Here is a 27,570-nt window from a genome sequence, read left to right on the forward strand (position 1 = left end):
TATTCCAAATATTTCCGCTTCTTTGAAGCGGGGCCTGTTCTCGGTCTCTAGAGTGAACGGGTTGGCGTTTAATCCCTCCCCATCTCCCTCGTCGGTCGGCCGAAGACTGTCGTAATCACCCACTACCGCCCTTATCCCATTCCTGTCCGGGGTAATGTAGGTCCCCGTCGTGGGTCACCCGCCGATGCCGGTTGTCCAAATGGAGAAGGCCTCAATGTGACCATTACGGTCCTATCCAACAGCCAAGCACAACACAGCAGCCATGGCCGATACCAGTCCCACACTCCCAAATGCCCTATCCCGCGTAGAACCCCTCAACCCTCCACAAACGGCAGGCACCCCAAGCAAGCCACCTCCCCGTCCTGGCCCCGCTCGACACAGCACCGGCTACAGACGACCCGCCGGTGCCCGCCGCCTCTGGTCCACCCCTGCTCGTGCTGCGCTTCTTGTTGGTAGTCCTCGTCGTCCGCGTCCAACATCGTGAACGACGTCTCCCCCGCCTCCTCTGCAGATAGCCCTATTGGTGTGCTCGTCGTCGTTGTCGTCGCGGCAGTGGGTGAGGGGAGAGCGCGGGCGCTGTTGGGTCCCTCGGACACCGCGGGGTGTGGGTTATGTGGCTGCGCCTGCGGTCGCGGTTGTGGATGTGGATGTGGGTGTGTTTGTATTGTTGGCGAGTAGGCGTAGGAGCTGGGACCGGCGCCGTCCCAGCCGAGGCACTCGCGGATGCACACGTAGCACGTCCGCTGGCCGCACCCTTGGCAGTCGGCGAAGGAGTCGAGGTCGGATTTCCTAGTGGGCTTGCGCGAGCAGATGTGGCAGCGGCTCATGAAGGGTGCGGGGGTGGTGGGATTTCCGAGTGTGGATGGCGATCGGGTGTCCTCGGTCCGGGAAGCATCCCTCGTTTGTTGATGGTCCCGGTGCTCGAGGTGGCGGTGCCTTTGAAAAGGGGAATTGGAGCGCGATCGCTGCATCGGTTCTCCATCTGCTTCGATCTCTATGTCGACAGTTGTTCGCTGACGTTTGCCCGGTGGTAGGGGGATAATCTTGCGGTTCACCAGGGTAGATGACTGGTGGGCTCGATCGCTCTGGTGGAAGATCCCGCGAGGGGTGTTTGCGGCACTATGGGGGCTGAAAGATGTGATAATTAGCGCCGGGATCCATGGATATCGCGATCATCAAGCTCGCATACGGGGCCATCTGGTGGTCGTTGTCGTCTCGCCTCCGCTTCCTGGACGACTGTGCAGTCGGCGATTCCTGGGCGACCGACGGCATGATGGGCGGTTCGATTTCCGAAGATAGTTACTGAGAGTCGCGATCGATCCAGGTCCGCTTGAGCCCTATGGACGGAGTAAGACGCAAAATATTTCTACGACGGTTATGAAAGGGTTTGAAGAATGCTGAAAGGGTAGCTGCGGCATGGCATTGTGGAGGCGAGACGTTGAAGTCCAGTTTCGATCCGGGCTCGGCCAGGCCAGGGTTCCTCTGGGCTTCATCAAATCAACGCTTGCACTGTGTTGCCCCGTGCCTGGCGAGTCGCGTTCAGTGCAGCGCCCGGAAATTGGGGGTTCTGGTGCGTGGCCCCTGCATCGCTCCACACCCTGAATCTTCAGTCAGCCCAAGAATCCAGGCCCGCGAATCCGAGTGCTGCAGCCACGTCAAGGAGCATGAGCATGCGCATTCCGGGCCGCATTACCACTGCCAGATGGCCGCTTGGCGGGTGCCCAGGTGACACGAGGAGGAGGCAGGCCGTGGGTGAATTGGCAAAAATGGTTGCTGTGGCCGTTGGTATTGTCGGCGTATTAACTAATTAGGTAGTACGTACAAACCAAAAACGACCATTCCGTGATTCGGCGAGCCAGTTGCCAAGCATCTTCCCTCTGGCGACTATCACTTCGATCAACGCCGTTGAGAGTTCTTTCTCTTCGCAAAACAGCAAGGGGAGGGCTCGGTCGGTTTTGTATGTTTAGAGACCATACAAAATATATTTTTGCTTCGTACCTTGTTTCCCCTCACGGAAACGCCATGCCCATTGCCTCCTCCTCGGTGTTGGCGTGATCTGCAGTTCATCGAGAACCCGGGATGACACGCATCACGTGGGCCGCTAACCCCCAAAGAAGGAGAAGCCCCACCTCCCTACCTTCCGTCTTCGAACTTCTCTCCTCCTCGCTCCCGTGTCAACCCGTCGTCTGCTTGAGCCTCAACTCTTTCAACACCACAACACCACCCTCGACCCCCATCGGCGCATCACCCAACTAGAATACCGAGTCGAGAATTTACAAAATCGACATCGAGATATGAGTCGTGCCAACAAACTTGGCCCGGAGGTAAATCGGTAAGTCAGCCTGTGCTTTTGCTTTGGTGGCCATTCCTTCTTCCCGTTCTCCACCCGGTCGCAACCTACCGCCCCGACGGCTGCCCCGGCTTCCGTCATCCCCGATCTGCCTCGCTGCATCACGGCATCTTTGCTAACGACACCAATTATGGATAGAGCTTTGTTCGTAAAGAATCTAAGGTGTGTTGCCATCCCCCCGTGTTCGATTCGCGTTCTTGAAAGTCCAGTTGTCCTAACCCGCCGGCTCAGCTACAACGTCACTCCAGAGGAGCTGTTCGACCTGTTCGGAAAGTACGGACCCATCCGGTATGTCAATTTCACTCTCGCCTGGTCCTCGGGGTTTTTTATTAACTCAATGTGTAGTCAAGTCCGACAGGGTATCGCGAGCAACACGAAGGGCACCGCCTTTGTTGTCTATGAAGACGTGATGGATGCGAAGCAGGCGTGCGACAAGTTGAACGGCTACAACTTCCAGAACCGCTACCTTGTCGGTATGTTGAGTCCTAAATATCGTCCATGACGACGTCCCACAACTGACCATCGACTGCAGTACTATACCACCAGCCCGACAAGATGATCCGGACAAAAGAGGACCTGGACGCGCGCAAGGAGAATTTAGAACGTCTCAAGCATCAGCATGGCATCGATTGACAGTTAGACGGGCCTGCGGACAGTCTTCAGAGTCAACGCAACGTGTCTGGAGGCCCGTCTTTTCCGACAACCCCCTCCGCGACGACAAAGGCGGCTTCGGCGCCCAGAGCGCCAAAGTCGATCGTCAAGAAGGGCAGACCGGATTTCGCCATGCACGCACGCAGGATGCCTCACTTCGTGCGCAAGCTACTTCCGACGGTGCCAGAGTGCGCCTAGCCGACTCAATTGCGGCCAGTTTCTCGACCTGGACACCTTTTACGGACCAGTAACAGTGTCCAGGCGCAGGTGCGCGCGGTTTTTAGCTCTGGCCGGACCTGCCACTCCACTCACACAAACTGGCAACTTTTATCGTTCAAACCAAGGGTTCTTTGCTGGTGGGCCCCGGCTGCTTGGGCTTGGGGTATAGGGATTAGAGATGGAGTTCACGATTGCGATTTGGAGTTTTTTTTTTTTCTGGCGCGAGCAGGACAATCAGGGACAATTTTATTGCCCGTCACTATTTCGGTGCTGCCTCGGTGGTTTCCAAATGGCATCGGGCGCAGCCTGAATCCCTCCGCGAACATGGCTCTTTGCTATGGCTGGAGGACAGCGATTTTATTTGACACCAGCCTTCCACGTCTCCATAAAGTGCTTTTCAACGACGCTGCCGATTCATGCCGGTTTGTTTTCGTTTTCATAAATCCTTTGTCCACATGTTGAATTACGTCACTTCATCATCAACAACAATATCTAATTCTCTATTGTGTGTTTATAAACATGTTTTGAGCGAACGCCTTGCAACCGTTTGAATTCCCACCGCCAAGGGCGCCGCAGTTTGCCGGTCCGGCCCTCTATTTGTGAAAAGGATGGGAGCATCTCCTTGAAGAACAGCACATTCCAAAATCGCGCCAAGTCGGCAGCGCTTGCCGGCAGCTCGTGAACAGCTGGTCGGACCCGTGAACCAGATCTGGTTCGGAGGTAAGCGGGCCCGTTGTGTGGGGCCTTCGACGTGTGCCAGCCTCAAGGCCAAAAACGGGCGGCCAATAGGGGGCCTTATAGAAGAGTCGGCCGCAACGACCTCGTGCATTGCCCGCGGGACTGCCATCTGCGCCTCCCCTCCAGGCACCACGCTTGCTGTAACCGCAGCATTTCAAGATTCCTTCGTCAGCCTTCTCTCCAACTTCAGCTTCTTTTTCTTCTCGCCTTCTTTTTTTTCAGACACGCCCAAACAACACGCCATCAGGCATAACAACGACGTCGACAATTGATTAGTTACTACTAAAAAAAGCAGCGCCCATTTCCTGAACCAACGAACGGCAGGCGGCTTTCCCAACCGAGCGGACCCTTGATTCAGTCAACTGAAACACACTCCTTACCACTCGGACGGACTCCGGCCCCCTTTCCATCCGATTGGCATCCACGAGCACGACAGGAAACGAAACGATAGAGACTTTTCGCTCTCGATGTCTAGGAACCCAAGGAATAGAAGCTTCAAGGAGTAAATGCTAGCTGCCAACATATCGCCAGCCGCCGTTGCAGTCCCCGCATTCCCAGATGTCGCAGTCCCAACTTTCACAGCGGTAGCAGCATCGAGCCTGCCCTCCTCCTCCTCCTCTACGGGCGACTACTACACACCGCCCGTCCTCCACCTCCACGCCTCCGCCGCCGATCCCGCCGTTCTCAGCCTCGTCGAAGCGGTGACCGTTGCAATGACGTCCCCCAGCCCCACCATCATCACCACCACCACCGCATCCCTCCTCCCGCCCGCCTCGACCGCGACAGGCTCCCCCGCCGGGCCCGTGAAGCCGACCGAGTGCAGCCTCCTCGGCCCGTTCGCCATCTTCGTGCAGCTCGCCCTCGGCGCCCTGGCCCTGCTCTCGCTCGTCTACAAGCGCTGGCGCGAGCGCCCGCAGCGGCCCGTCAAGATCTGGTTCTTCGACGCCTCCAAGCAGGTCTTTGGCAGCGTGCTGGTCCATGGCGCCAACGTCTTCATGTCGCTGCTGACCAGCGGCAAGTTCAGCATCGAGGTCGACGCCGGCGCCGTCGCTGCCGGCGGGGTGGTCAGGCGCATGGTGGGGGAGCTGATGGGCAGGGGCGAGGAGGAGGTCTATGTGCCGAATCCGTGCTCGTTTTATTTATTAAATTTGGGGATTGATGTGAGTATTCTTGTCCTTTTTTCGTTTTTTTCCTTCTCTTTTTTTGGGAGTTAGGAGGGAGGCTAACGCAACACCCAGACTACCATCGGCATACCCATCCTCATCGTCATCGTGCGCGTTTTGACTCGCCTCGTGGCCCACACCCCCCTCGGCAACCCGCCCGAATCGATCCAGAGCGGCAACTATGGCACCCCGCCAAACGCCTGGTGGTGGCTCAAGCAGAGTCTCATCTACTTCTGCGGCCTCATGGGCATGAAGGTCGTCGTGCTCATCATGTTTATGGCGTTCCCCTGGCTGCCGCACGTGGGCGACTGGGCCCTGGGCTGGACCGAGGGCAACGAGAAGCTACAGATTGTCTTCGTTATGATGCTGTTCCCGCTCATCATGAACGCCCTGCAGTACTACATCATTGATTCCTACATCAAGAAACAGGACGCCGTCGCCGTCGACGGTGAGGCCGCCACAGGCACGGGCGGACCGATCGCTTACGAAGAGCTGGCGATATCCGAGAGCGACGATAGCGACGACGACGACGAGGATGCGAGTAAACTCGTCAACGCCGAGAGGAGCTCGCATGTGCGGATGGAGAGACAGGATTCCGTCGCGGACCGGCCCAGCCGGGATGGCGAGTATGATCCGGCGGTGGATGGCGACAGCCCGACGGTCATCGGCAGCAGCTCGAGCCACATCTCGGACGCAGGGGCGCTACCTAAGCCGTTGCTTCCTGCCGAGTAAGCGGGTGACTTTGTAAGCAAATGCTGTACATTGCTGGGCGTGGTATGGGATCTGGGTTCTACGGTTTGGGTGTTTAAACATGGGTGCATTGTTTCTTGTTCTCTCAGGCATCTTCCCTCCTCGTTTCTTCCGTTATCTACCGGCGTTGGATTCACACATACACGGGCGTACATTCGAATAATCAGCGGGTTTGTTGGGTCGACGCATAGCGATTTTTGGATTTATCAACGCTTGCATTTCGTTCTCTAGTCTAGCTGCTCAGGGAATTGGCTTCTTGGAGAGCAACACGAGGAGTGGTCCCGATTCCCTTTTGGTGCCGCCGTGCTTCTCAACCCCGTGCTCCTTCTCCTGCGCCTGTGTGCGTCTGATCTGCCCGACTTTGCCCAACCAATTCGATTTCACAGTTCGATTCCATAGAGTACCTAATCGGCTGTCGAATCTGTGTGCTAGTGAAGGCGGTATGTAACCAGAACTTTGGCCAGCGATGAGGATATATCGAGAACGAAAGGAGGTCTCTATTTCTCCGCTACCGTCTCGTTTCCCTTTCTCTCCCTTTCGTCGTTTTAACGCTCGCCTCCCACGACATCGAAGTACCTTCAGGTCAGGTTATAGACAGGCTAACAGAATTAAGGACTAGCCGTCATTCACACCAACACCGTATCCAGTCAGTTAGCGCGGAACAGTAAATTCCTAACGCTACTCCGCAGGCCAGATAAGGGGGAGAGCAAATCACTAACAACACCCTCCACGCTACGCATCCCTATCCTCCAACAAACCAACACACAACCGAGAAGAAAACGCACCCCAGATATTGCACACCCATTACCAACCCCCAGCTCCCGCGCTCATCATAAACAAACCGACCACACAACCGCCGCTCTCCCCAAGACCGTCACATATAATACCACTCCGCTCAACATGTCTCAACTCAACACATCTCAAACCCCACCGTCGCCTCCCCCCACCGCGGCAGCTCCTCGTCACTCCACGGCGCCGCCACCACCGAGCTCACCACCCGAATAACCACCCCCCGGAGACACGACGACGGCTCACCGACCACCTGCCCGCTGCAGCCCAGCACGACCCTCCTCAAGTTCGCCCGCAGATACGGCTCAACATCCGCCGGCGCGAGGCTCGCCAATTCCCCTTTCTCAACCTTGTCCACCAGCGCGGCCGTCAGCGGCACGCTTCCCGACACGGGCGCGTCGTGATCGTGATCGTGCGCCATGCCCGCCGCCGCCGTGAACACGCCCATGGCGCCGACATAGTTTGCCGCGGACGCCCAGCCCTGCTGTTGCTGCTGCTGGTCGGCGGGGATCTCCCCGCCTAAGAAGAAGACCACGGCCGAGGCGCCGTCGAGGGCCTGGTCGCTGACGCGCACGCTGGCGGTCCACTCGTGGTAGCGGTCGCCGTTGTTGTCGCCGTCGCCGCCGACAACAAATATCTTGGACTGCACCAGCGAGTGGTGCGGGGCCTTGTGGCTGGTGGCGAGGCCGGCGTCCTGGGCGCGGAGTTCCTTGAGGAAGAGGCTGGCTGGGCTGAAGGAGCCGTACATGCGGTTGACCGCCTGCTTGGTGCTACTAGCTCGGGCCTGTGATGTGTCGTTGTTGGACGTGGCGGGGAGCAGCTCGGCGTAGGTGTATCCGAACTTTGTGTGGTCGCGGATGCCGTCCGAGGTCCAGAAAGTGCCGTTGTCATGGGAGAAGAAGGGGGTGAGTGCTGTGTTGGAGTCTATGGGCTGGCCTCTCCGCGTGGTGTACGAGTTCAACCGCGCTCGCGACGGTGGAACCCAGGTATTGGGATGGACCGCCTGCCAGAGAGCTAGGATACGATCGACCATGCAGTGATGCAAAAAGAAGACTGGGTCAAAGGCGGACAACTGAATGTAGGCCATGTGTCCAGGCTGGGTAGCTGGTTGATTAAACCCGAAACCGCCGACCAGACTATGGATGGTGTCGTGTAAAGATTCGACCGAGTCATCCGGCCCTTCCGCTGCATTGTTGCTAAACGTGGCGTAGTTATTATTGCTCGAAAACAAAGCATAGAGGCGCTGAGCGATGGAGGCACGGTTCTGGTCCAAGTTCATGGCGACCAGCGAATTGTTTGACCGGGCGTCTGGGCCACTACTCGATGGACTCCTGAGCGTCCGTGTCCAGACATTCCACTATATGTGGTTTGTTAGAGTGATTAACTTGGTGCGATTTCGAGTCCACTCACAGGGTCTGACCTAAATACTGTCTTGTCGAGAGGATTGAAGCTGTAGCTGAATAAGGGGTTCGCGATCCGCTGGAAGCCGTTGGGGCCATCGACATCGATGAATGAGTTTCCTCCAATGCTTGTAGGGAGAACGCTCTCCCCGGAAGGGGGAGTGGCCGCCCAGTCCCAGTAGGGAAGCCGGAATCTGCGGGCTGCACTTTCGTAGCGCTGTCTCTTGTCGTCGGGCCAAAATGTAGCGATCGTCTGAATCAATTCGTAGAGAGCTTGCTGGCGAGAAGGTTAGACACCGGGCCCGACTACCAGGTTGATCAGCCTGTGACAAGCGAAGAACCGTCGTACCTCGTACAGGGCCATGTATGGCCGGTGCCATGTCGGGAACAGAACTGACGAATGGGCGCAATACCCAGTATTCTCGTTGCCTGTGATCGGTTCCACGCCACCCCAGCTCTGGTGAGGTATTCCGTGTATCCCTAAGGCCGATAGTTAGAGATATCCTTGTGACGACCGACACCGAAAGTCGAAAGAACCACAAACCCGCAAGCCCATAGTACGACATAGGCGATGCCTGATCCGTGTACTGCAACATGCTCAACCCCAAAATATACAGTGTCCACAGTTCCCGGTCCTGCTCAATCTGGCGGATCTCCTGGCGTACATGTATGTCGCCGCCGGTTTTGTCCTGCACGACCATGGTGGAACGGGGATCAAGCTGGCGCTTAATTCGCTTATTGACGTTGAAGCCATAGTCGTAGGCCGAGTACTGGGCGACGACGAGGGTATCTACGAGACAGAAAAGTGCGAGGAGGAGAGGTAACCGGAGAAGTGCCATTGCTGTCGTCGTTCTTTTATGTATCGGCCGGTGCTGTTGAACGGAGGGAGTTGGTGACTCTCGAGAGACTCGATGGCTTTGAGTCCCCGGGGAGGTGGTAGGGACTGGGAGCGCTACCGAATAGATGAGTTCTATCGAGACTCCTTCCGAGGCCGAGAGTGGCGGGGGTCAAGGAGCGGCGGAGGCCGGGATAGGAACAAATAAATTAAAACGAAAAGTCAAAAAGATTTGCAGAAATAAACATCAAAATAGCACTATCCACCATGAATATCGGCCCGCAACCAACAAGAGAGGATGGAAGCTAAGGGCAATTGCCTATCAAGGTCCCTACTGGCTCGGGAAATTGTACTCTCTGTTTGCGACTTTGTGAGAGGGAAGGGACGATAGTTCCATGGGGGATGAGTGAGGTATGACCACACGCTGAGGAGCAATTTGGTAATGGGCCGCACCTTCCTCCTTAAATGACTAAGGTAGCTAGAGCTTGGGTTATTTCTAGGGACTGGAGAGAAACGAGAATGGCCAATTTCAGTTCAATTCGTTGTTGACATAAGGCCTCGCTCAGACCAGACCGACCTTCCCTTCTGGAGTTGATACGAGCAACGAGGCCCAAGCCCCTATTTAGGGCGGCGGGAGACTGCATGATATACCCGTCACAACCGTCTACCATGAGGACATAAATGGGTTTTATTCCAGTGTCGGGATCACTGCAGCGGCCTCATTTCCCTCGTGTTCCCCACAACACCCATAGCATGCATCTGCGAGTAGGCGGACGTGGTCACGTCTCACGCCGCCGTAAAGGCTCAGCTACGCTCGCGAGGGCGGTGTCTTGGTATTTCTTTCGCCAGGTGTAACAGTGCCGTTGCCTGGTCTTTGACGGGGACGAGATCTCGGGGTAGACATAGGTAGCAGGTCCGAGAGGGGCGAGACGAGACATGGGAGAGACTGCAGTAGTAGACAGTTTGACTATTTTGCTTGCAAGAAAAATCACATGGTACTCCATCACGCCGAAGCCGTTACGTTCGGGAGGGCCTTCGGCGCCGTCGCCCTCAGGGGTCCCCTCCGAATCGCGTCCTTGGTATCCACCCGGTACTTCAACTTCACACCCATAGCCGCCAGCTCCACATCCAGGAACTTCAGCGCCCCCGGAACAACCACCATGGTGGTATTCTCACCCCCGATCCACTGCACGCCCTGTCCGTCCTCCCAGATCTCGCCATCCAGCTTCATTAGATCTAGCCCCTCAATCTGGTCCAGGCGTTGCGCACAGTTTCGGCAGCGGACGGTGCCGACCTGCTTACGCTTGCCAATAAACGGCGACACCGTCGGCTGCACCGCTAGGAACGACCCACAGTCGCGGCAGATCCACGACTTGGAGTAGTCGGAGCAGTTGAGCAGGCGGTCCTGCAGCAGGAAAGCCGTGCCGTGCGCCAGTAGCGCGTCGCGCTCCATCTCACCCACGCGGATACCGCCACCCTTCTTGCGGCCCTTGATGGGTTGGCCCGTCGTCGGGACCACGGGGCCCGTGGTACGCACCTGGTACTTGTCGTTCACCATGTGGCGCAGCCGTTGGTAGTAGACGACGCCGATGTAGATGTCGCAGGCGAACTCTTCGCCCGTGATACCCGAGTACATGGGCTCGTTGCCGTGGTAGTTGTAGCCGGCTTTCATCAGCTGGTGGCCAAAGTAGTCGCCCGCCGTGTGCTCCTCGTTGAACTTGAACGGCGTTGAGTCCTGCGCCAGGCCGTGCAGGGCGCCGGCCTTGCCCGCCAGTGACTCTACGAACATGCCGATGGTCATGCGGGAAGGGAAAGCGTGGGGGTTGATGATGACGTCGGGCTGGATGCCCGTCTCGGAAAAGGGCATGTCGATGGCCGGCCACTTTTGAGAGGCGACACCCTTCTGACCGTGGCGTGATGAGAACTTGTCGCCGATAATGGGTGATCTGGGGATGCGGAGCTTGATCGAGACGGTCTGTAGGGGTTCGGTGCTCGAGTCGCTGCCAATCACGCGCACCTCGTCGATGAAGGCGTCTTCCGCCTCCTTGTATCGCTCCCAGTGCGTGATGCCATCCCTATTAATCAGTTGCCCGCTATAGTCTGCCGAGACAGTGTGCCACGCGCAAAGGATGTCCCCCTCCCGGACCAGGCGTCCCACGTAGGGCAGCCCGTCTTCGTCGAGCATCTCGCGGTCCGACGCCCTGACGGCGCTGCCGGGGGCGAAACCGAACATCTTGCCGATCGTCTTGGACGTGCGCGTCCTCGAGTCATCCTTCAGGCTGACCTTCTTGGTTTTGTAGATCGTACCGTGACCAAACCCGCGCTCGTGGGCCGACTTATTGATAATCATGGCGTCGTCCATGTCGTAGCCCGTGTATGATATGACAGCGACCACGGCGTTCATACCGTTCGGGAAGTTGTCGAAGCCGTACGTGTTGTGCAATGGAGCGCGGACGATAGGTGTCTGGCCCGTCTGGAGGCGGTACATCTTGTTATCCGTCCGATGCCGGAGAGCAGTCCCCGGTGTACCCATTGTTTGCTTACCCATCTGACACTGGTACATGTTGCGGGGCGATTGGTTGAAGTCGGAGAAGGGGGTCATGTTCGCTAGGATGGAGAGGATGTGGGTGGGGTCGAATTCGACGTGCGTCGAGTCGCCCGGAAGGACTTCACCGTCCGTACAGGCGATAGACATGTACGGCTGCTCGTGCGGGCCGACAAAGTCTTCCTTTTCCAAGGGGAGATACTTGACGGGTCGAACCATCCTAGACGACTGCGAAGACATGTAGATACCGGGGTACGACCCACCCTTTGAAGGGGGCACATAGCCGATCTCCAGGAGTTTGGGGATGCCATGGCCGCCCTCTACCTTCCAACGCCGCAGGCTATCAGAGACTGCCCTGGCAGCTTTGGGAGTACACCAGCCGATAATCCTACCATCGAGCATCACCACGACACTCTCACTGGTAGCGGCGGAGGAGTAGTCATTAACCCCTAGCTCCATGGCAACACCAGCCACGGCCGATGCGTCCACCGAGTCCGTGATGATCTTGCATTTGTGGGCCATGTGGTTCAACAACCCACAGGGCGAGCCGTCAGGGGTGTGCACTGGGCACAGGAAGCCCCAGGACTCGGGGAGCAGTTTTCTGACGGTCGTAGTTTTCAGCTGGGCGAAGAAACTACCACGATGGACCATGCGGAAGTGGCTGATAAAACGCAGGAAGTTGAGCTTCTCAGCCACCACGGTAAAACCCGATGTCTGTTGCAGGTCGAGACCCGAGGGGCTCTGGAGATTGCCAGTGGAGAGGAAGTACTCCAGTGCATTACCGAGGTTCTCGTTCGTTCTCCTGAATATGGCAATGGGAAAGTCCTTCGTGAAGCCGGACGAAGTAAAAGACTGGGATGGGTTCCTTCTCAAATAGTCGCGTAACGCTAGCCTGAGCGAGACGGACAGCAATTCGTCGAGTCGCTCCTTCAACACCATGCCGTACAGGAAGCCACCGAGCAGGATTTCCTGGTTTTGAACGGCGTCAGGGTTGTCAACCGCACAGTCACCGGCAACTAGTGCGTAGAGTTTCCGGCACATGAATAGCAACATCTTGAACTTGTCGAGATCCTGCTCCTCGGTGACGTCGACGCAGCCAAGGTTGACCAAAACAATCCTCCGGAGGAATTCAGTGCCGACTTCGTAGTCTGACATGGTTTCGGGGACACCGAGCACAACCCGGAACTTCTCTCCCAGATACGCCCGAGTCTGTGTTTTGGTGTAAAGGCCGTATGTCTTGTAGGTGCGGAGGAGCAGTTCGACACGGTCTGTTAGGAATGTGTTCTCAATGCCCTTTGAATTGGGTGGGCCCACCAGGCCCTCGAAGATCTCGCGGTCGTTCGTCTCAATCAGGGCCTTGAGTATCATCATGACTGGCACGAGATACTCGTTCTTCCTCCAGGAAAACCGGAACGTGACATTGCCGTCGTTCAAGTAGTGGAGCACATTGGTCTGGGAGGTTTCGTCGGGTCGAACGGATCTTACTATGATACCGTACGGCGTGTATGAGGGTCCGCGATTCGTGAAACTCGGGCGGATGATAGCCAGCGGGAAGTTCCTTCGGTTGACGAGGAGCAGACGAATGATCTTTTCGATGCCGTTGACGATAAAATAGCCCCCTAGCTCCTCGGATTCCTCTTTCCTCTGCACAAGAAGTGCAGGAGAATTGTTCTCTAGGTGGCACTTGTTGGACTAAGCCGATGACGGCGCGTCAGAATGGACTTCCCGCATCTCCCGGCCGAGGGTAACTGCGTGGCATACCTTGATCATGATGGGCATCTGGCCCAACTCGCGGACAAACTCTTGCGGTTCGCCATCATTGATGCTGTATTCGAGGACAGCCGTGAGCTTCCCTCGGTAAGAAACGTGTCGTTCTCTGCACTCAGCCGGGAAGATCTCCCGCCTTTTGGCGAATTTGTTGGACGGCGGAACCTGGGACCGCTGGAGGGTGACGCTTTTATACCGGATCGTCAACTTGTTTTTGGTCCCAGGCGCCGCCCTGTCATCTCCGTCCAGAAATGTCTTTGTCCCAATCTCGGCAAGCGAGTGGTCGAGGAGGCCGGGCTTCCCGTCGGTTCGAAAGAGCGCATTGAACGACTCGATGTGTGGGTCGACGGCGAGCTGGAGGGCGGGATAGGCGGTTCGGTCTGTTGGTGGGTTCCGGAAAAGCTTCTCGCGGCGAAGCGTGTTGTACTCGTGGTCCCACGACGTGTTGGTGCGTTCGGGGGCCATCTTCGCGTATTGCGGCAGGAACCAAGGCAATTCTTTGTGTTTTGGTATGCGATCGCGTTGCCCCGGGGTCTAGCGGCAGCCCCTCGTTCGATCTAGAGATTGTTTATTGCCTGCTCATCACTGGGTCCTCGCGAGCTGGGAGGAGGGCAGGTCTGGGTATCGCTCGAATAACTTCAATTGACAAGTTGAATTGTCCGTTTGGGTAACTTTTTTTTCCCATCCTTATCGCTTATCGAGGAGCCGCCGAGCCCGCCGCCATTTCTGGTGGGGTTTCCTTTCTGTGGACCTTCCGACCCACACCCGACGGACTTCGTGCCTTGCTGGATGGAAATGTGTGGCCTTCATAAACCGCGAGTGAGCACTGCCGAAAAACGACTAGCTGACGCAATCCCGTCAATATCTCTTTCTTGGTGCCTAGTTCTAAGATACACCAGCCTTCAACCGGAGGTTTTTTTTTTTTTTTTTTTTTTTTTTTATATAATAAAGACGCTTCTCAACACGAAGTAGGGTATGTGGTTTCGACCAACGCGTCGCCTTCGGGTTTCCGTTGTCCACCCGGCGAGATCGTTGGGCCTCGTTACGCCGTAGTGAACGGGGCTCGGGGCGTGCGGCTTTGAGAGCTCCGGTAGTCGTCGGATAGGTACGTGGGTTGGCCGATGAGTGTCACAGCAGAGGAACGGGTTCTCAGGCTTGGTCTTGGGGGCCACAGACCGGATGTTGTGCATGGGACATGAGCAGTCCGGGGGTGCCCATCGGGCTACCTCTACTTGGGTAGGGAGGAGCTTCGAGCTACCTTACATTCATTTTGGTAGTTTTGCAACCATAGGTGGCCAGGGACCCGAGACCTCGTCGATGCTCTGTAATTTGAATGTAATAAGACTTGTTCCGCCGGGATTCTGCTGCGGCAGCTTCCCCAAGCCTGGCCGGTAAGCTGCGGCCCTGTGGGGGTTTGGCCATGCTCAACTGGTGTCCAGTGAAATCATCAGTGGGGTCGGCATCCAAACCACCTCAGCCCCAAAGAAAGGCCCGGGGCTGCAGCAGCCAACCATGTCGAGGGAACCTGGTCCGAAAAGACGACGTGCAGCCCACAGGGCCGACAGTCAAAGCCCGGCTTCGACCTTGCATTTCCGCAGGGTGTGTGCATCCCCAGGTACCTAGTATGTGCAGCACAGTACGTAGGACTGGCAGTCTGTGTCTTCTTGAAACCGAGGCAGATCCCCCAAAGTTGAGATGTGCTTCAGCGACGACGGCGGAGGCGAGGACATCGGTACTCCACCCATGCATCCATTGCCCGATATGGACCCCAGCCTGGGGAAATGCACGGCACAAGCGATTCACATTGCAAAGCCCGGCCCGATATGGGCCTGCCGCGGCCGCTCCGAAATCAGAGGCGCTTTGCTTTTGGAGTTGGGTCGGTTTCATCATTGGCCTCAAGTACAGAACTTTGCAGGACGCCATAAACCTGCTCCCTTCGAGTCTCTCGGTTGCAGCCATTGGTTTTCTCGGCGTGGGGAACCCTTGGCCAGAGCTCCTGGGTTGGTTTTGATGGCCCAATCACCCGAACGCCTGTGACCCCGCTGTTGGTGGCCGCTGCTTCCCCAACCCGTTCAACCACTGTCACGGAGGCGTCTGTTCGTCTTCTTCCAGATAAATAGCACGGACAGCCCTTCATCTATCTCACCAAAGACTTGGACTTCGGGGCTTGGGCTAGAGCAGCAGCGACAACACAGCCGTAGCGCCAAACTTTTGGGAAGAACAACAGGCAGGCAATATTCCCAAGGTATTGTCGGCCATTCATCAAAGCAAAGACGCCTACCTCCAGACCAGGCTGTCGCTCGAACGGCAGGGCCAGGCCCGCAGAAGCAAAGAAAGCCAGCAACGACATCTCATCTCAACATCTCATCTCAGATCGGCTTGGTCTCCGGGCACACAAGTATCCAGGTCCCTGCAGCATCCACAGCGGCAACCTCCTCCTGCAGCAACTCCTTGCAGATCCGGGTCTTCCTTGCGCTTCCCATTCTCTTGTCTGATGCGCGATACGACCCTCCCGGCCACGGCTCTTCTGCTACCTTACAAGTACTTACACTTGACGCCGCCGTCCCCTGCCACACAGCCGCTGCCGCTGCCGCCGCTTGGCTCTGGGTCTCAGCATTGACTGTGACTGCAACCTGGGAAGTCCTGAGCCGCCGCACCCTCGTCCGTGATCACAGCCGATCGTCTCGTCTTGCCGACAACTTCCACCGCTCCTCGCCGTCTCGGCGCTCCACACCCGGGGTCCTGAGTGCTAACCGCCCGCTTGTTGTTTAACATCCATCATATTCCTGCGCACCGAGGCACGGGCCACAGCTTGACTTGCACAACAGTTACCTACCTGGATTTTGTGTTCCCCGGAGCATCGTTGCTTGGTGGGCCTGGTCACTTGCTCACCCACGCCTTGCCCCCGTCTTGTTCTTCACCGATCACAAACAGGAACCCGCTTCATTCTAGTTCCTATTTCTTGCGAAATTGCAAAAGCCCCTACCAGAGCCCGCGCCATACGAGACATTTTTTTATTCATAACCCTGCGCCCGGCCACCGAGTCTCGGCGCAGAATATTTAAACTGGTCCCAGCTGAGACCTGTCACCGCCCATCCGTCCATCACCCAACCCATCAACCCGGTCCCGAACGACGCTCTTGAGAATACCTCAACCTGCGAAACATCTGCGCGACTTTCTTTATCCTGACCCGCGCCCTGACCTGGTTCCCCAACGCCTTCAGCACTCGCCGCCCTCTCGACCACAGCGTGGCCCTCGACGACCATGGCGGGGCTTTTCAGAAAGGTGTACGACTGGCTGTTGCGGACGTTTTGGTGAGTTTTGGCCGCCATGCACCTCCCCCGCGCCGCCGAGCTGCGGGGCACTACCGGGCCGCATCGCATCGGCGGCGCATCGCCCGCGATACCTGGGGTCGGAGGGCTAATCCGATGCAGGGCGACCGAAATGGATGTGACCATGATCGGATTGCAGAACGCTGGCAAAACCTCACTTCTCCGTGTAATCTCTGTGAGTAAATGGCGGACCGCTCGATCTTGATGCATCGCAAGGGCTGACACCGACTTCCTCATCGGCAGGGTGGAGAGTTCGCGATCGAGTAAGCAGCGCCCTTTTCCCACACCCTCTCCTGGTGTCACCGAAATCAATCCTCCCCACCCCTCCTGACTTCCGCCCCCGGCTGACCTCCTCTTTTGCAGCTCCATTCCCACAGTCGGCTTCAACATGAAGCGGGTGCAACGGGGGCATGTGACACTCAAATGCTGGGACCTGGGTGGCCAACCCCGCTTCAGACCAATGTGGGAGAGGTACTGTCGCAACGTTAACGCCATTGTCTTTATCGTCGATATTGCCGACCTGAACCTGCTCCCCGTGGCCCGCGACGGGTTGCACTCGCTAATGAGCCAGCCTGCCCTCGAGGGCATCCCCCTCCTTGTACTGGGGAACAAGTCGGATCTACCCAACAAGCTCTCGGTGGACGAGTTGATCGACGCCATGGATCTTAAAAATGTCGCGCATCGTGAGGTCTCGTGCTATGGCATCTCGGCTAAGGAGGAGACGAATCTCGAGGCCGTTCTGCAATGGCTGATGAAGTTTGCCAATCGGTGAGCTGGTCGTTCGCCTGTGGGCTTATCGTCGCACGTCTTGTTTTGGATACCCAACGTTCGGCGGGGTTCGGATTCGCATGGTGTTTCGGGACACCAGGTCGGCTTGGTTTGCGGTGCAGTCGGGCTTTCGGGGTTTGGTTTCCTGTTTCTGATTTATTTCTTTTTCCCTCCTCTCTCCGTATTATCGACGCAGCTTTCGGGGTAAAAGACATTCGAATATCGGCCGGCGACGACCAACTCTTCTCTCAACACCGACCCCTCTCATATCTATCCGACGGCGTTGGAAGTCTGCGACGAGGTCAAGGTTTTCTTTCGACCGACAGGCTTCATATCGTTTCGTTGAGCACAAAACAGCTCGTGTTTGAGACGAGGACTCAACGCCGCCGGCGTCAGACGAGCCCAGATGGGAGCCGCAAGGCCGGGCATGATTCGCAGCATCTACAAGTGGCGCTTGCCACTAGTAGGAATGAGGACGGAAATTGTGAAGATGCTTTAGCAACTGTGCTTCTGAAATACGTTATGACCGGGACAGGCACGGAAAGGAAGCGAGGGCTTTCGGTGCGCAAGGCGTGGGTAGTTTGTTCCTCGATGGGTTTTTTTTTAGCAGCAACGCTTAATTTTGATGACAATGAATTTTGAAACTTCCAAATGAAAAGGAAATGACGAAACAAAATGAGATAATCGAGAATTAACCAGCACCAGGGCCAGCTCTGGATCTGTTCAATCGCAGCAACGTGCGAGAGCTCCTGGTGAGTGAGAGATGGGCATCTCTGGTGAAGCCCCACCATGGAAGTTGGGCCGTGACCGTGTTGGGCATGTCGCTCAAGAGCCTGGGCAAGATGTGAAATTCGGGCTTAAAAAGAGGCGAAAAAGAGAAGACAACGCGCGAGGAAAAGGAATATTCACTCTCGTAATTCAAAGAAAGAATATGAAAGAGGAGAGGCCGGAGCAACGAGGGGAGAGCGCGCAAGGTCAAGTCCTGGACTTACACACGGACCATTTCCGGCCATTGACGTGTGAAGGTATCATTGGCTGCTGCTTTGCTTGGAGAATCCATCCGTCGACAAGACAGGCGCCGGCACACGGAGGGGCAGCGAACAACCCGGGCAACCGAACCGGGCAAGACAGGGCAAACCTGAGAGGGGGCTCACACCGAAGACATTCATTTCTCAATCGTCGTCGAGGCTCTTTGCTTCACTATTTTGCGGTCTTGTCTTGAGGCTCTCGAACGCCATTTTCTTCCTGGCGGTCGAATGGCTCATCTAACGGGAAGGGATCTCTCCGGACAGAGTCTATCCCTGCGCGCGCATGGAGCCCAAATCTTCTAGCGAGCCCCATATTGCAGTTTCATTATCCTGAGCAACGTTGAGATGGACACAATGGTGGCGGGCAGCCTGAGAGGCTTCGCCGTTTGCACACACAGCCTCCCAATTTTGAGCAAGCGGGCAATGATGCGCTGCTCTCGGAGTTGACGTCGCTAGGGAAGCATCTCTGCAGAAAAACTCCAGATGCCAAAATCTTGAGACTGAGGAATGGGTTTGGGAATCTCTACCATGGCCAATAGCATACGCGACGTGTGAGGGTGCATTTCAACCCGACTTTCCTTGCCATGTCGTGGGAACTTTGGCCGAGGTCCCGGGCTATGTCCTTCGACGGCGGCTTTCTCCAGCTCAGTCACCGCCTGGCCGTCGCTAGCGCCGTGAGCGCGGTATCGGCATTCGAGGCACCGCATCTCTTCGTATAATCCCTTCCGCGGTGTTTCGTGTCGATCGTCCGGAAGATTGTCGGAAACGCCGCTAGGAAATGGTGAACTGTACAATGATTAGGAATCCGCGACATTCTTCAAGCATCACCATAACTCTCGATTCTGGGTCTGCACTGTTCTGGACATCCGGGATGGAGAAACACCGATCGCATTCCCGCCTCGGCACGGGCAAACCAGGCGGTCACTCGAGCTGCTCTACTGCTTCCACGACTCCCATCCTTCCCCGAAAAGTCACCCGTTCCCCAGATTCACATGATCCACGTATGAACCCGCCAGGAGTATCGTGTGGGGGCCAGATAGACTCGAGTCTTATTCCTATCTCCCGAGGCGCCATGAATGTGCACCTCAGCAGGCCATCGTCGGAGGCCAATATCGACTCGTAGCTGATCAATGCAATGCCGAACGCCGTCCGTGTCCACGCAAGTCCCCGCTTCCCAACATGACCAAAAAACCGATCAACGATAGGACTTCTGGAACCTCGCACGGGCACCCTTTCCACCGAACTTCTTGGGCTCGCAACGCCGGGGGTCGGCGACTAGCAGGTTGCGGTCGAACTGGATAAGAGCGGTCTTGAGGAGGTTCTTGGAGTGCTCATCGATGTACTTGGCGTAGTAGGCGACCTAAAGATTGCTCAAGTTAGTATTCGTTTTCTTCTCAGCGCGGATCGAGCCGGCGTGTTCGGAGACTGACAATGGCCTTGGCAATCTGTAAAAACGGCCCCATTAGCATGTTTTCTCCTCAAACTCCTTGTGCGAGAAGCCCCCAATGATACGTACAGCCTGGCGCGTCGCATAGACCTGCGAAGTGTGACCACCACCGGTAACGCGGACGCGGATGTCGACCTCGGCGAACTTGTCCGTGCCGAGGATGAGGACGGGCTCGTAAAGCTTCGCCCGGAGAATCTCGGGGGCAAACAGCTTGAGCGGCTTGCCGTTGACCCTGATCAGGCCCTTGCCCTGCACACAGCGCGCGACGGCTGCGAGACTGTCAGAGACCGGTCGACCGGTATGCTTCGCTCGACACTGAAATCCGTACCTGTGGCATTCTTCTTCTTGCCGAACACCTGAACTGCCTGGGTGGTAGCCATTTTGACGTGATGGCGGGATACCTTCCTGTTTGTTAGTTCGGGGCTGGATTTTTCTCCTGCTCCAAAATTTGTGTGTGGAGGGGAAATCAAGATGGGGCTAGCGGCAGTCACGTGGCTGTACTTTTGTGGCTGAAAGTTTGAGGTGTGGCTCTGGAGCTGCAGGCTCGTCGAGTGGGGTTTGTCGGAGCCCGGCACGTCCGGTCGAGTCTCTCAAGCGGGGCCCGAGTCCATCACCCTCGCTCCCGCGCTCGGGGGTTCAGCACCGGTGTTGGTGGATACGACGGAGCAACGAAAGCGGCCCTGAACCGGCCTCCGCAACCCCTGCGATTCTAGAATATCACGACTTTCCGAATGAACATTCAAGTCTTGACCTTGGGAATCAGTCTTCCAAAAGAGGAAAAACGTATCCATTATCGGGGGCCGCAAGGCACCTCTCCAAGGTGCGTATGGGCGAGTCCATGTTGGGCACACATCCTCCCACCCTTCGTATCTCCAGCCCCAATACGTATCCCGAGCTCCGTGGTTTGTCGCCGTTGCCAGCCAGACTTGGAATTTGTTCTCGGGCACTGTACTGGAAAGCCGTCGGAAACGGCAAAAGGCGTGGCAGAGCTCCCTGCGCCTCCTATTTCCTCCCGTAAGATCAGCGCTAGGTTGCGCGAGGTGCCGGTGGAGGATCCGCACTGTCGACAAATTACTTGTAGTTGAGAGAGCCGTCGGTAAGACAACTTGAACGGGAAACTCGAACGGGAAAAATGTCAGCAGTCTACTTTGCCCAGGTGCCCAGATCTTGTCCGCTGCTTGGCAGCTTCCCTCGAGTGATCTCATTGGGAGAACCCTGCAAAGAACGACAGTCTGCCCGGCTCAGCCACCCAAGTGCCACGCCTTCCGTGGCACCGTGTAACCAAATACGAAAACACACGGTGCTACCGTGCCCAGCTCTTGCCAATGCTGCGGAAAAGCACCTTGATCCACAGTGCTGAAACCGCATGACGGCACGTCACCTTTCCCGCCCTCGCTGCTTTGTCGCATCATATCTTTGCCAACAAGCTCCCACCTCATTCAACCAACATTCCTCCATCCAACTCTCTCCATCACCATCGGCCCCGCGCCAAGTTTGAATCACACGTCACAAACCTTTTATACAAAACACGATTTTCAACATTTTGAGCGGTCGAAAACACAACTTCATATCATGGCGCCTCTCATTGCGCAGATCGCTGAACTAGCAAAGCGCCGGGACGGGTACGTACGACGCGGCGCATTGTCTCCAGACCACGCCGGCTAACGATATATCTAGCTGCGGGAGCGGTGGCTATCGTGACTACGATGGTGTTTGCCGCTACCATTCCTCATGGTATTGGTGGGGACGCTGGGTCCTCGCCGGGGTGGCGGTCTTCATCATAATCCTCGTCTTCGCCGGACTTTTGTATGTCTATCCTCACAGGCCTTTTTTACATGGCGTCGGAATGGACTAACACGACTCTCAACAGCCGTAACTCGCGCCGTCGCAGGAGGCAAGGTGCTCAACCGATGTACGGAACGGGGTGGATGGCACCTGCGCCACCCCCTTACTACCCTCCGCCTCCGCAATACTCGGCTCAGGATCAAGCTCCGCCGGGCGGTTACAAATATGGCTCGGGTGATGGGTATTACGCCGGCAACCAAGAGGGTATCCAATTGCAGCAACCCCAGAGCGCCTACCACCGCGGTGCGGAGCCCGAATATGCGCCTCCCCCCGGACCCCCACCAGCCACCAAATAAGTGGGATTGAGACGAGGGGCACGGAGATGGAGCTCGGAAGGCAGAGACCGCACTCGCTATTTCGACTCGGATAGGGGTAGCAGGGCATCGGCGTTATGGGACTGCGTTGATATGGGTGGGAAGCTGCCTACTTGGTATGGATCGGTTCGCGCGGCATCCCGGTGTGGATAATGGGCTGGGACTCTCATTGCACCTGTGGTTTACCACGCTTTTATGCTGTCTTGTTTGCTACCTACTCTAAGTTATAGCGATATTACCAGATTCTCTCTGGGTCAAAGAGACATGACTCGAAGTTCCTTGTGTGCATGACGTAGGCTGGCCCGTGCTAGATCAGATAACAGTGCAAAATTACTGAATCATGTCAGTTCCTGGAGCATTCCTCTCTTTAACAGAGCGCTCTCTAGCAAGTCCTTGCAACTGCCCGTCTACAATATTGGTTCGCAGCTGAGAAACTAGAAGGAAGCAACAACGGGTTTATCAAACACCCATCGCAGTTCTTGAATTCTCTTCCCTTGCTGGATCTCGCCGTTATACAGCAAGAACCAACAGACTGTATTTTCGCAAATGCTCAGATCGAACATAATTCCCGCCAGAGGAACATGACATTGAGAATCCAGCCTCTTAAGGCCTTTTTGCCGTTGTTGAGCCAAAAATTGTTTTATCCCGACTGTTTGTCAAACTCACTGCCCCCGCCAAGACATCTATCCATTTCAAGACCTCTTAATCGCATTCCGAAACCGCGCGCTGTACGACTTCACCAAGCACAATCCAACATGGCGATCCAGATCCTCTCTGACTTGCACCTGGAGGCCCCCAAAGCATACGATGTGTTCGATATTGAGCCTAAGGCGCCACACCTCGCCCTGCTCGGCGACATTGGGAAAGTCGCGGCACATAAACCCGACTTCCTCGGGTTTCTGACTCGACAACTACAGCGGTTTCGAACTGTGATCTTCATCCCCGGCAATCACGAAGCATATGGTTCCAACTGGCCCGAGACCATTGATATCCTTCAGGCTTTTCAAGAGGACTCAAAGGCACGCAAGAATACGTCGCTAGGCGATTTTGTCCTGCTCGACCGTGGCGTCCTGCGGCTCCCAGACACCAACGCGGTGATTCTAGGTTGCAGCCTCTTTTCTTGCGTTCCAACTGAGAGCCACATGGCGGTCAGTATGGGCCTCAACGACTTCTTCCAGACGGACAAGTGGGACGTGGAAGCGCACAACGACATGCACAAACGGGACCTGTCCTGGCTCAATGCACAGGTCACCGACCTCGAAGATTCCGACGCCAACATCATCATTTTTTCGCACTGGAGCCCAACTTTAGATGCTCGTGCGACTGAGCCAAGACACGCCGGTAGCCGGATCAGGAGTGCCTTCTCAACCGACCTATCCAAGGAGAAGTGCTTCAGGAGCGGCAGAGTCAAGCTTTGGGCTTTTGGACATACGCATTACAACTGCGATTTCGTAGTTGACCGGGAGGACGGAGCCGGCCCGTTGAGGTTGGTGGCGAACCAGAGGGGTTATTACTTTTCTCAGAGTGAGGGTTTTGACAGTGATAAGACGGTTGAGGTATGAAAAGAAAAGATGGGTTATCTCGAAACTCGAGCATGGTTGTTCACCAGCGAGCCAACCTGCCTGCTTACTTTACCGAGTTACCTACCGAGTGCACTCTGAAACGTTGTTAATTGGAGGAAACCAAGAATAAAAAAAGATGAAAAATAAAAAAGAAACGAAAAAAGATAGTTATATCCGTAGGCTGCCTCCGAAAAGTTGCTTTGGATCAGAACCGTGAACGGCGGTCCAGTGCCCATCCTCATGGTTGCGCAATCTGCCGGCATTAGGGGAAACCTGAGTGGACATGGACGATCCCCCAAAAATGGTTGGCCCCTGTCGCAGGGGTCTGAGGCGTTGGTACCTTGCAGCCGCGAGGGGAAGGCCCGGCGGGCCAATGCCGTCCTGGCGTTCGTCTCATGCACCCGCACTTTTTCTTCCCTCTTTACCAGGGCAGCAGTGCGGGACGCAGTTTCGCGCTCCCTCTTTTTCTGTCAGGCTGACTTTGACTGCCTCCCTTCCTAGTTTCATCTCATCCACAGGTGAGACGGGACAGCCACTCCTTTGGCCCTTTCGTTAGCAATATCTTGGTTGTTGGCGGCAATTGCCCGATTCCTCCCGTTTTTGTACGACTTGTTCTTGCCCTCCTTTTGCTGCTCGAGTCCAAATTCCGAATAGACTCGATTTTGCTTTCTCTGGCTTCCTTGTGCCAATTCACCTCGGTCATTCCACACAGTTCGACTACCCCATTTACGAAACACTTTCTGCAATCCGTTATTTGTACTTCGCGACTAGGAATATCATTTCGACCATCAGCCTGGATCCCCAACTTATTTATGTCCCACCACGTTTCGAAACCGACAACCGATTTACGAGCACCCCAATCGGGACGGCATTGGGTGCGAGACGATCATACACAAGCGACGACCAGCCGGGCTATGGCGCTGTAGTTCTTGCCGAATAACCCTATAATTCGACCGTTCATGCTAGTGTTGATCACGTTTATTGATCGTTCACACCCACACCTTCGATATTCCGGGATTTGCTTGCCGACGACCAGGACGCCGAACCGTCGAGAGGCAAGATGCCGGCAGTCAACGTGGCGATGGAGAGGAGTTTGCGGAGGGGGTTCTTGGATTTGTTCGTGGCCAGTTTGCAACCCGCGCTCGGGAGGAGGGATCTTGAAGGGCAGATCACGGATGTGAAGACGGCCTTCTCTAGCTGGGATAATTGCATGCAGGTCAACTACTGCAAGTAGGTCTCCCTCAACCCCTTCAATGGTGGTGTCGTGGCGCTGACAATAGGCTAGATGGCCCGTAATTGCGGTCATAATCGTCGGCGGCTTGATCGTCCTCGCGGTGGCTTGGTGCATGATTCGATGCCTCTGCTGCGGGCTTTCTTGCTGCTGCTCATGCTTTTCGTGCCTCAAGTGCTGCGGTAATTGCTGCGGTTGTTGCGATCCGCCGAGGGGCAGCCGGCGCAAGTATCTCGACGAACCCTACATACCGCCAGACCACGGATACAAGTCACAAGAACCGATGCATTCCGGTTTCAATAGTCGCCCGACAGCGGCTCCTGTCTCCAAGGGGCCAGCATTCCCTCAGTTCGCCGAGTTTGACGCTGGCGGCAAGAAAGACGATGACTCCCTACCCCAAATGCCCGAATGGGAGAGCGCCGAGCGCAAGAAGGTGTACCTTGAGGAAGAGGCCGTCGAGATGAACGCCTTGAAGAGGCCCGAGGCGGACGGGCAAACTGCCGGCGCCACCGTGGTGGGCGGAGCTGGGGGCATGTCTCCACACGGATCGCGCTCGCCAGTCAACCGAAGTCCGTATGGACCACCAGGGGGCAACAACGGGTTCTTTGCTGCTAGCGCTATCGACAACAACGACCCATACTCGCAGGGTGCTCCGGCATACAACCAGCCAGGCATGGCCTATACCGAGCCGGACTCAGGGTACGGGATGGCCGGTGCGGCCATGGGTCCCGGGCGACGCTCACCGCAGGCCTTCAACAACGTTGGATACAACGACGGGCACAATAACAACGGCTACGGGCAAACCCACGACTACCCCGACCCCGGAAATCAGGGCAGCTATGACAACTATGGAGGCGCCCCTCGCCAACAGCCATATGACAATTACGACTCCCAAGCCAACCAAGGCTACGGAATCGCACGCCACCAAACCCCCCACGCGATGGACGCCTCCCCCTACGGACCCGACCAGCGGCGCTCGCCCGCACCCCAGGGGCCTTACGGGGCCGACTCACGACGATCCCCGGCACCGCAGGGTCCCTACGGAGCCGAGACCGCAAGACGTTCCCCCGCCCCACGAGGCCCTTATGGCGCCGGCGCACGCCACTCCCCCGGGCCCCAAGGCGCGGGGGCCTTTGACACCCCTTATCTTGGCGGCGGCGGCCCCGACCCCCGCCGCTCCCCGGCACCACAACAACAGGCCGGCTTTGAGAACAACCGGCCCTATGGCGGCGCGCGCCCCCCACCCCAGAGGCAGTACTCGTCCAACAGCGGCGGCGGCGGCAGCGGCATGCACTCACCCATCAACGCGCCGACGCCGCTGAGGAATGATGTCGGGTTCGACTTCACGTCGGGGTACAGCCGCCCGCAGGCCCCGGTCGCGACCACAAGCCCCGTGAACGCGGGCGGGTATCGGCAGCCGAGTCCAGGGCCTGCTGAGCTCGGGGGCGGAGGCGGCGGGTACCCGGGGTACAAGCCGTACCAGCCGGCATAGATGATTGGGGGCGGCATGTGCGGATTGGATGGGATCGGGATGTGGGATGGGGTGAGACGCGGTGGGGTGGGATTTAACTAATGACCAGCGGCTTATGTTCTGTGGAGTTGGTGGGTTGTTTTCTTCTTCACTTCATGCCTTCGTTTTGTGCCCCCTTTTTTGGTTTCTTCCTCTCGCTTATGTCATGCGACATCATATAGATGGTGCTTTTTTTGTTTGGTTTTCTATTGATGACCTGGGAATCTGGGCTGGCTGGCTGGGATGGACAAGTTGGCGGTGTGATATAGGGGGAAGGGAATATGTGGCGCTGGTCAGAGAGGTGCGGTGCCTTCTCCCTTTTTTTGGTTGTCTTGGCCGCCCTTTTGCTTCTGCTAGGGGTGAGCAAACGGATGCTTCGGCCAGAAGTCTTCTTTTCTATTTTTATAGTTTTCGCTTCTTGCTGGCCGGTTGAGCAGCGTTGGGCTTGGTTCAACAAGCAAGTCCTTCTCATGCGAAGGACGAGATCTGGGAATGGGCAGCGATGGGCAGCCTGCTCAGGCAGACCCTGGGCGTATTGTGTAAATGGGTTTGGTGTACTACTAGAGTTAGACTGAAATGGGAGAGGTATTGGCCGGTTCGTATACCAAATTTCAAGATGCCGTGGAATGGTTGGACTCGACACGCGCGACGCGCGGGACCACCAGCTGTTCCTTGGGCTCTTGTTTCACGGTTGCCTAGCGGGAACCCCATTCTGGGGGTGGGCCGTGGTGGATTTCCCGGGTGTTCCCTCGGTGAGCCGCGAGCCGCGGTGAAAGTGATGCTTAGTGGGATCATAAGACGTTTCTGAGTATGTATTGCGCAGGTCAAGGATGCTAGCTTGGGGTACCTCAACCGGCTGATGGAGCCTGATCCTTCACAACGGGTCGTTGACACACACGTGTAAAAACCCACTATATATAATCATCATAAGCGCGGTTTGCGTCCAAACATAGTAGATAGATTGTACTTGATAAGGTTTACAGGTGTAAAATGACTCATGGACATGTTACACAACATGCTCACAACTCGGTTGTTGAGAAGACGTTGTGGTCAGAAAAGTCCGAATCGCAGGCCGTTTTACAGGTCGAAATGCGAGAAACACAGAAACAGATCCTCGCGGTAAGGGAACCGCCCGGAGGCCCGGGTTTGCGGCTGAAGGGCTGTTTCGACCAACGCGGGTCAGCCCATCACCCGGAGAGGGACGTGAGGTATTTCGGCGACTTGATCCTCTCGGTGTTTGTCATCGGTTTTACTTTTTTAATTTCAATTTCTCGCTGACGAGAGTGGCTCGAGAGTGGCTCGAGAGTGGCTCCGCGGGTTTGTGTA

The 27,570-nt window shown here is 56.4% G+C and overlaps 10 protein-coding genes across 10 annotated transcripts; 6 read left to right on the forward strand and 4 right to left on the reverse strand.

Moving 5' to 3' along the window:
* Window positions 1–170: 170 nt before the first annotated feature.
* On the reverse strand, window positions 171–1,439 carry B0H64DRAFT_15981 (uncharacterized protein). Its single transcript, XM_062798579.1, has 2 exons — window positions 1,190–1,439; window positions 171–1,128 (listed from the first exon to the last, which is right to left on the reverse strand). The coding sequence occupies exons 1-2, from the start codon at window positions 1,270–1,272 to the stop codon at window positions 315–317; spliced, it is 897 nt and encodes a 298-aa protein (XP_062663980.1). The 5' UTR covers window positions 1,273–1,439; the 3' UTR covers window positions 171–314.
* Window positions 1,440–2,337: 898 nt separating this feature from the next.
* On the forward strand, window positions 2,338–3,348 carry B0H64DRAFT_16005 (uncharacterized protein). The gene is made up of 4 exons (XM_062798580.1): window positions 2,338–2,512; window positions 2,582–2,638; window positions 2,696–2,823; window positions 2,883–3,348. Exons 1-4 carry the CDS (start codon window positions 2,481–2,483, stop codon window positions 2,981–2,983), a joined length of 318 nt encoding a protein of 105 aa, XP_062663981.1. The 5' UTR covers window positions 2,338–2,480; the 3' UTR covers window positions 2,984–3,348.
* A 1,323-nt stretch (window positions 3,349–4,671) lies between these two features.
* B0H64DRAFT_369721 (vacuolar membrane protein-domain-containing protein) lies at window positions 4,672–5,853 on the forward strand (the record flags this gene model as incomplete). Its single annotated transcript, XM_062802050.1, has 2 exons — window positions 4,672–5,118; window positions 5,197–5,853. 2 exons carry the CDS (start codon window positions 4,672–4,674, stop codon window positions 5,851–5,853), a joined length of 1,104 nt encoding a protein of 367 aa, XP_062663982.1.
* A 513-nt stretch (window positions 5,854–6,366) lies between these two features.
* On the reverse strand, window positions 6,367–8,899 carry B0H64DRAFT_428534 (uncharacterized protein; the record flags this gene model as incomplete). The annotated part of the gene is made up of 4 exons (XM_062805849.1): window positions 6,367–8,017; window positions 8,071–8,337; window positions 8,410–8,489; window positions 8,605–8,899. 4 exons carry the CDS (start codon window positions 8,897–8,899, stop codon window positions 6,782–6,784), a joined length of 1,878 nt encoding a protein of 625 aa, XP_062663983.1. The 3' UTR covers window positions 6,367–6,781.
* Window positions 8,900–9,443: 544 nt separating this feature from the next.
* B0H64DRAFT_333882 (uncharacterized protein) lies at window positions 9,444–13,847 on the reverse strand. Its single transcript, XM_062801085.1, has 2 exons — window positions 13,202–13,847; window positions 9,444–13,132 (listed from the first exon to the last, which is right to left on the reverse strand). The coding sequence occupies exons 1-2, from the start codon at window positions 13,670–13,672 to the stop codon at window positions 9,899–9,901; spliced, it is 3,705 nt and encodes a 1,234-aa protein (XP_062663984.1). The 5' UTR covers window positions 13,673–13,847; the 3' UTR covers window positions 9,444–9,898.
* Window positions 13,848–16,471: 2,624 nt separating this feature from the next.
* B0H64DRAFT_369724 (P-loop containing nucleoside triphosphate hydrolase protein) lies at window positions 16,472–17,311 on the forward strand (the record flags this gene model as incomplete). The annotated part of the gene is made up of 4 exons (XM_062802051.1): window positions 16,472–16,521; window positions 16,642–16,714; window positions 16,783–16,802; window positions 16,903–17,311. The coding sequence occupies 4 exons, from the start codon at window positions 16,472–16,474 to the stop codon at window positions 17,309–17,311; spliced, it is 552 nt and encodes a 183-aa protein (XP_062663985.1).
* A 1,853-nt stretch (window positions 17,312–19,164) lies between these two features.
* Window positions 19,165–20,275, reverse strand: B0H64DRAFT_380984 (ribosomal protein S5 domain 2-type protein). Its single transcript, XM_062802770.1, has 4 exons — window positions 20,111–20,275; window positions 19,852–20,051; window positions 19,766–19,780; window positions 19,165–19,695 (listed from the first exon to the last, which is right to left on the reverse strand). The coding sequence occupies exons 1-4, from the start codon at window positions 20,160–20,162 to the stop codon at window positions 19,531–19,533; spliced, it is 432 nt and encodes a 143-aa protein (XP_062663986.1). The 5' UTR covers window positions 20,163–20,275; the 3' UTR covers window positions 19,165–19,530.
* A 900-nt stretch (window positions 20,276–21,175) lies between these two features.
* Window positions 21,176–22,249, forward strand: B0H64DRAFT_380988 (chitin synthesis regulation, resistance to congo red-domain-containing protein). The gene is made up of 3 exons (XM_062802771.1): window positions 21,176–21,404; window positions 21,460–21,588; window positions 21,653–22,249. The coding sequence occupies exons 1-3, from the start codon at window positions 21,355–21,357 to the stop codon at window positions 21,921–21,923; spliced, it is 450 nt and encodes a 149-aa protein (XP_062663987.1). The 5' UTR covers window positions 21,176–21,354; the 3' UTR covers window positions 21,924–22,249.
* A 342-nt stretch (window positions 22,250–22,591) lies between these two features.
* Window positions 22,592–23,762, forward strand: B0H64DRAFT_380989 (Metallo-dependent phosphatase-like protein). Its single transcript, XM_062802772.1, has one exon. It carries the CDS (start codon window positions 22,697–22,699, stop codon window positions 23,501–23,503), a length of 807 nt encoding a protein of 268 aa, XP_062663988.1. The 5' UTR covers window positions 22,592–22,696; the 3' UTR covers window positions 23,504–23,762.
* Window positions 23,763–24,385: 623 nt separating this feature from the next.
* Window positions 24,386–26,290, forward strand: B0H64DRAFT_16211 (uncharacterized protein). Its single transcript, XM_062798617.1, has 2 exons — window positions 24,386–24,733; window positions 24,789–26,290. Exons 1-2 carry the CDS (start codon window positions 24,564–24,566, stop codon window positions 26,224–26,226), a joined length of 1,608 nt encoding a protein of 535 aa, XP_062663989.1. The 5' UTR covers window positions 24,386–24,563; the 3' UTR covers window positions 26,227–26,290.
* Window positions 26,291–27,570: the final 1,280 nt, after the last annotated feature.

Source organism: Chaetomium fimeti (assembly GCF_033439085.1).
Source record: "Chaetomium fimeti strain CBS 168.71 chromosome Unknown B0H64scaffold_1, whole genome shotgun sequence".
NCBI lineage: Eukaryota > Fungi > Ascomycota > Sordariomycetes > Sordariales > Chaetomiaceae > Chaetomium > Chaetomium fimeti.

What these genes read in the sequence shown, in the direction of transcription:
- B0H64DRAFT_15981 (XM_062798579.1), bottom strand. Translation starts at nt 1,272, where the DNA reads ATGCCGTCGGTCGCCCAGGAATCGCCGACTGCACAGTCGTCCAGGAAG. An exon ending in AACGACCACCAGATGGCCCC is followed by an intron (nt 1,129 to 1,189) that starts GTATGCGAGCTT and finishes CACATCTTTCAG; the next exon opens with CCCCCATAGTGCCGCAAACA.
- B0H64DRAFT_16005 (XM_062798580.1), top strand. Translation starts at nt 2,481, where the DNA reads ATGGATAGAGCTTTGTTCGTAAAGAATCTAAG. An exon ending in TTGTTCGTAAAGAATCTAAG is followed by an intron (nt 2,513 to 2,581) that starts GTGTGTTGCCAT and finishes CCGCCGGCTCAG; the next exon opens with CTACAACGTCACTCCAGAGG. An exon ending in GGAAAGTACGGACCCATCCG is followed by an intron (nt 2,639 to 2,695) that starts GTATGTCAATTT and finishes CTCAATGTGTAG; the next exon opens with TCAAGTCCGACAGGGTATCG.
- B0H64DRAFT_333882 (XM_062801085.1), bottom strand. Translation starts at nt 13,672, where the DNA reads ATGGCCCCCGAACGCACCAACACGTCGTGGGACCACGAGTACAACACG. An exon ending in AGATGCCCATCATGATCAAG is followed by an intron (nt 13,133 to 13,201) that starts GTATGCCACGCA and finishes TCATCGGCTTAG; the next exon opens with TCCAACAAGTGCCACCTAGA.
- B0H64DRAFT_380984 (XM_062802770.1), bottom strand. Translation starts at nt 20,162, where the DNA reads ATGGCTACCACCCAGGCAGTTCAGGTGTTCGGCAAGAAGAAGAATGCC. An exon ending in CAAGAAGAAGAATGCCACAG is followed by an intron (nt 20,052 to 20,110) that starts GTACGGATTTCA and finishes ACAGTCTCGCAG; the next exon opens with CCGTCGCGCGCTGTGTGCAG.
- B0H64DRAFT_380988 (XM_062802771.1), top strand. Translation starts at nt 21,355, where the DNA reads ATGGCGCCTCTCATTGCGCAGATCGCTGAACTAGCAAAGCGCCGGGAC. An exon ending in CTAGCAAAGCGCCGGGACGG is followed by an intron (nt 21,405 to 21,459) that starts GTACGTACGACG and finishes CGATATATCTAG; the next exon opens with CTGCGGGAGCGGTGGCTATC. An exon ending in CTCGTCTTCGCCGGACTTTT is followed by an intron (nt 21,589 to 21,652) that starts GTATGTCTATCC and finishes GACTCTCAACAG; the next exon opens with CCGTAACTCGCGCCGTCGCA.
- B0H64DRAFT_380989 (XM_062802772.1), top strand. Translation starts at nt 22,697, where the DNA reads ATGGCGATCCAGATCCTCTCTGACTTGCACCTGGAGGCCCCCAAAGCA.
- B0H64DRAFT_16211 (XM_062798617.1), top strand. Translation starts at nt 24,564, where the DNA reads ATGCCGGCAGTCAACGTGGCGATGGAGAGGAGTTTGCGGAGGGGGTTC. An exon ending in ATGCAGGTCAACTACTGCAA is followed by an intron (nt 24,734 to 24,788) that starts GTAGGTCTCCCT and finishes ACAATAGGCTAG; the next exon opens with ATGGCCCGTAATTGCGGTCA.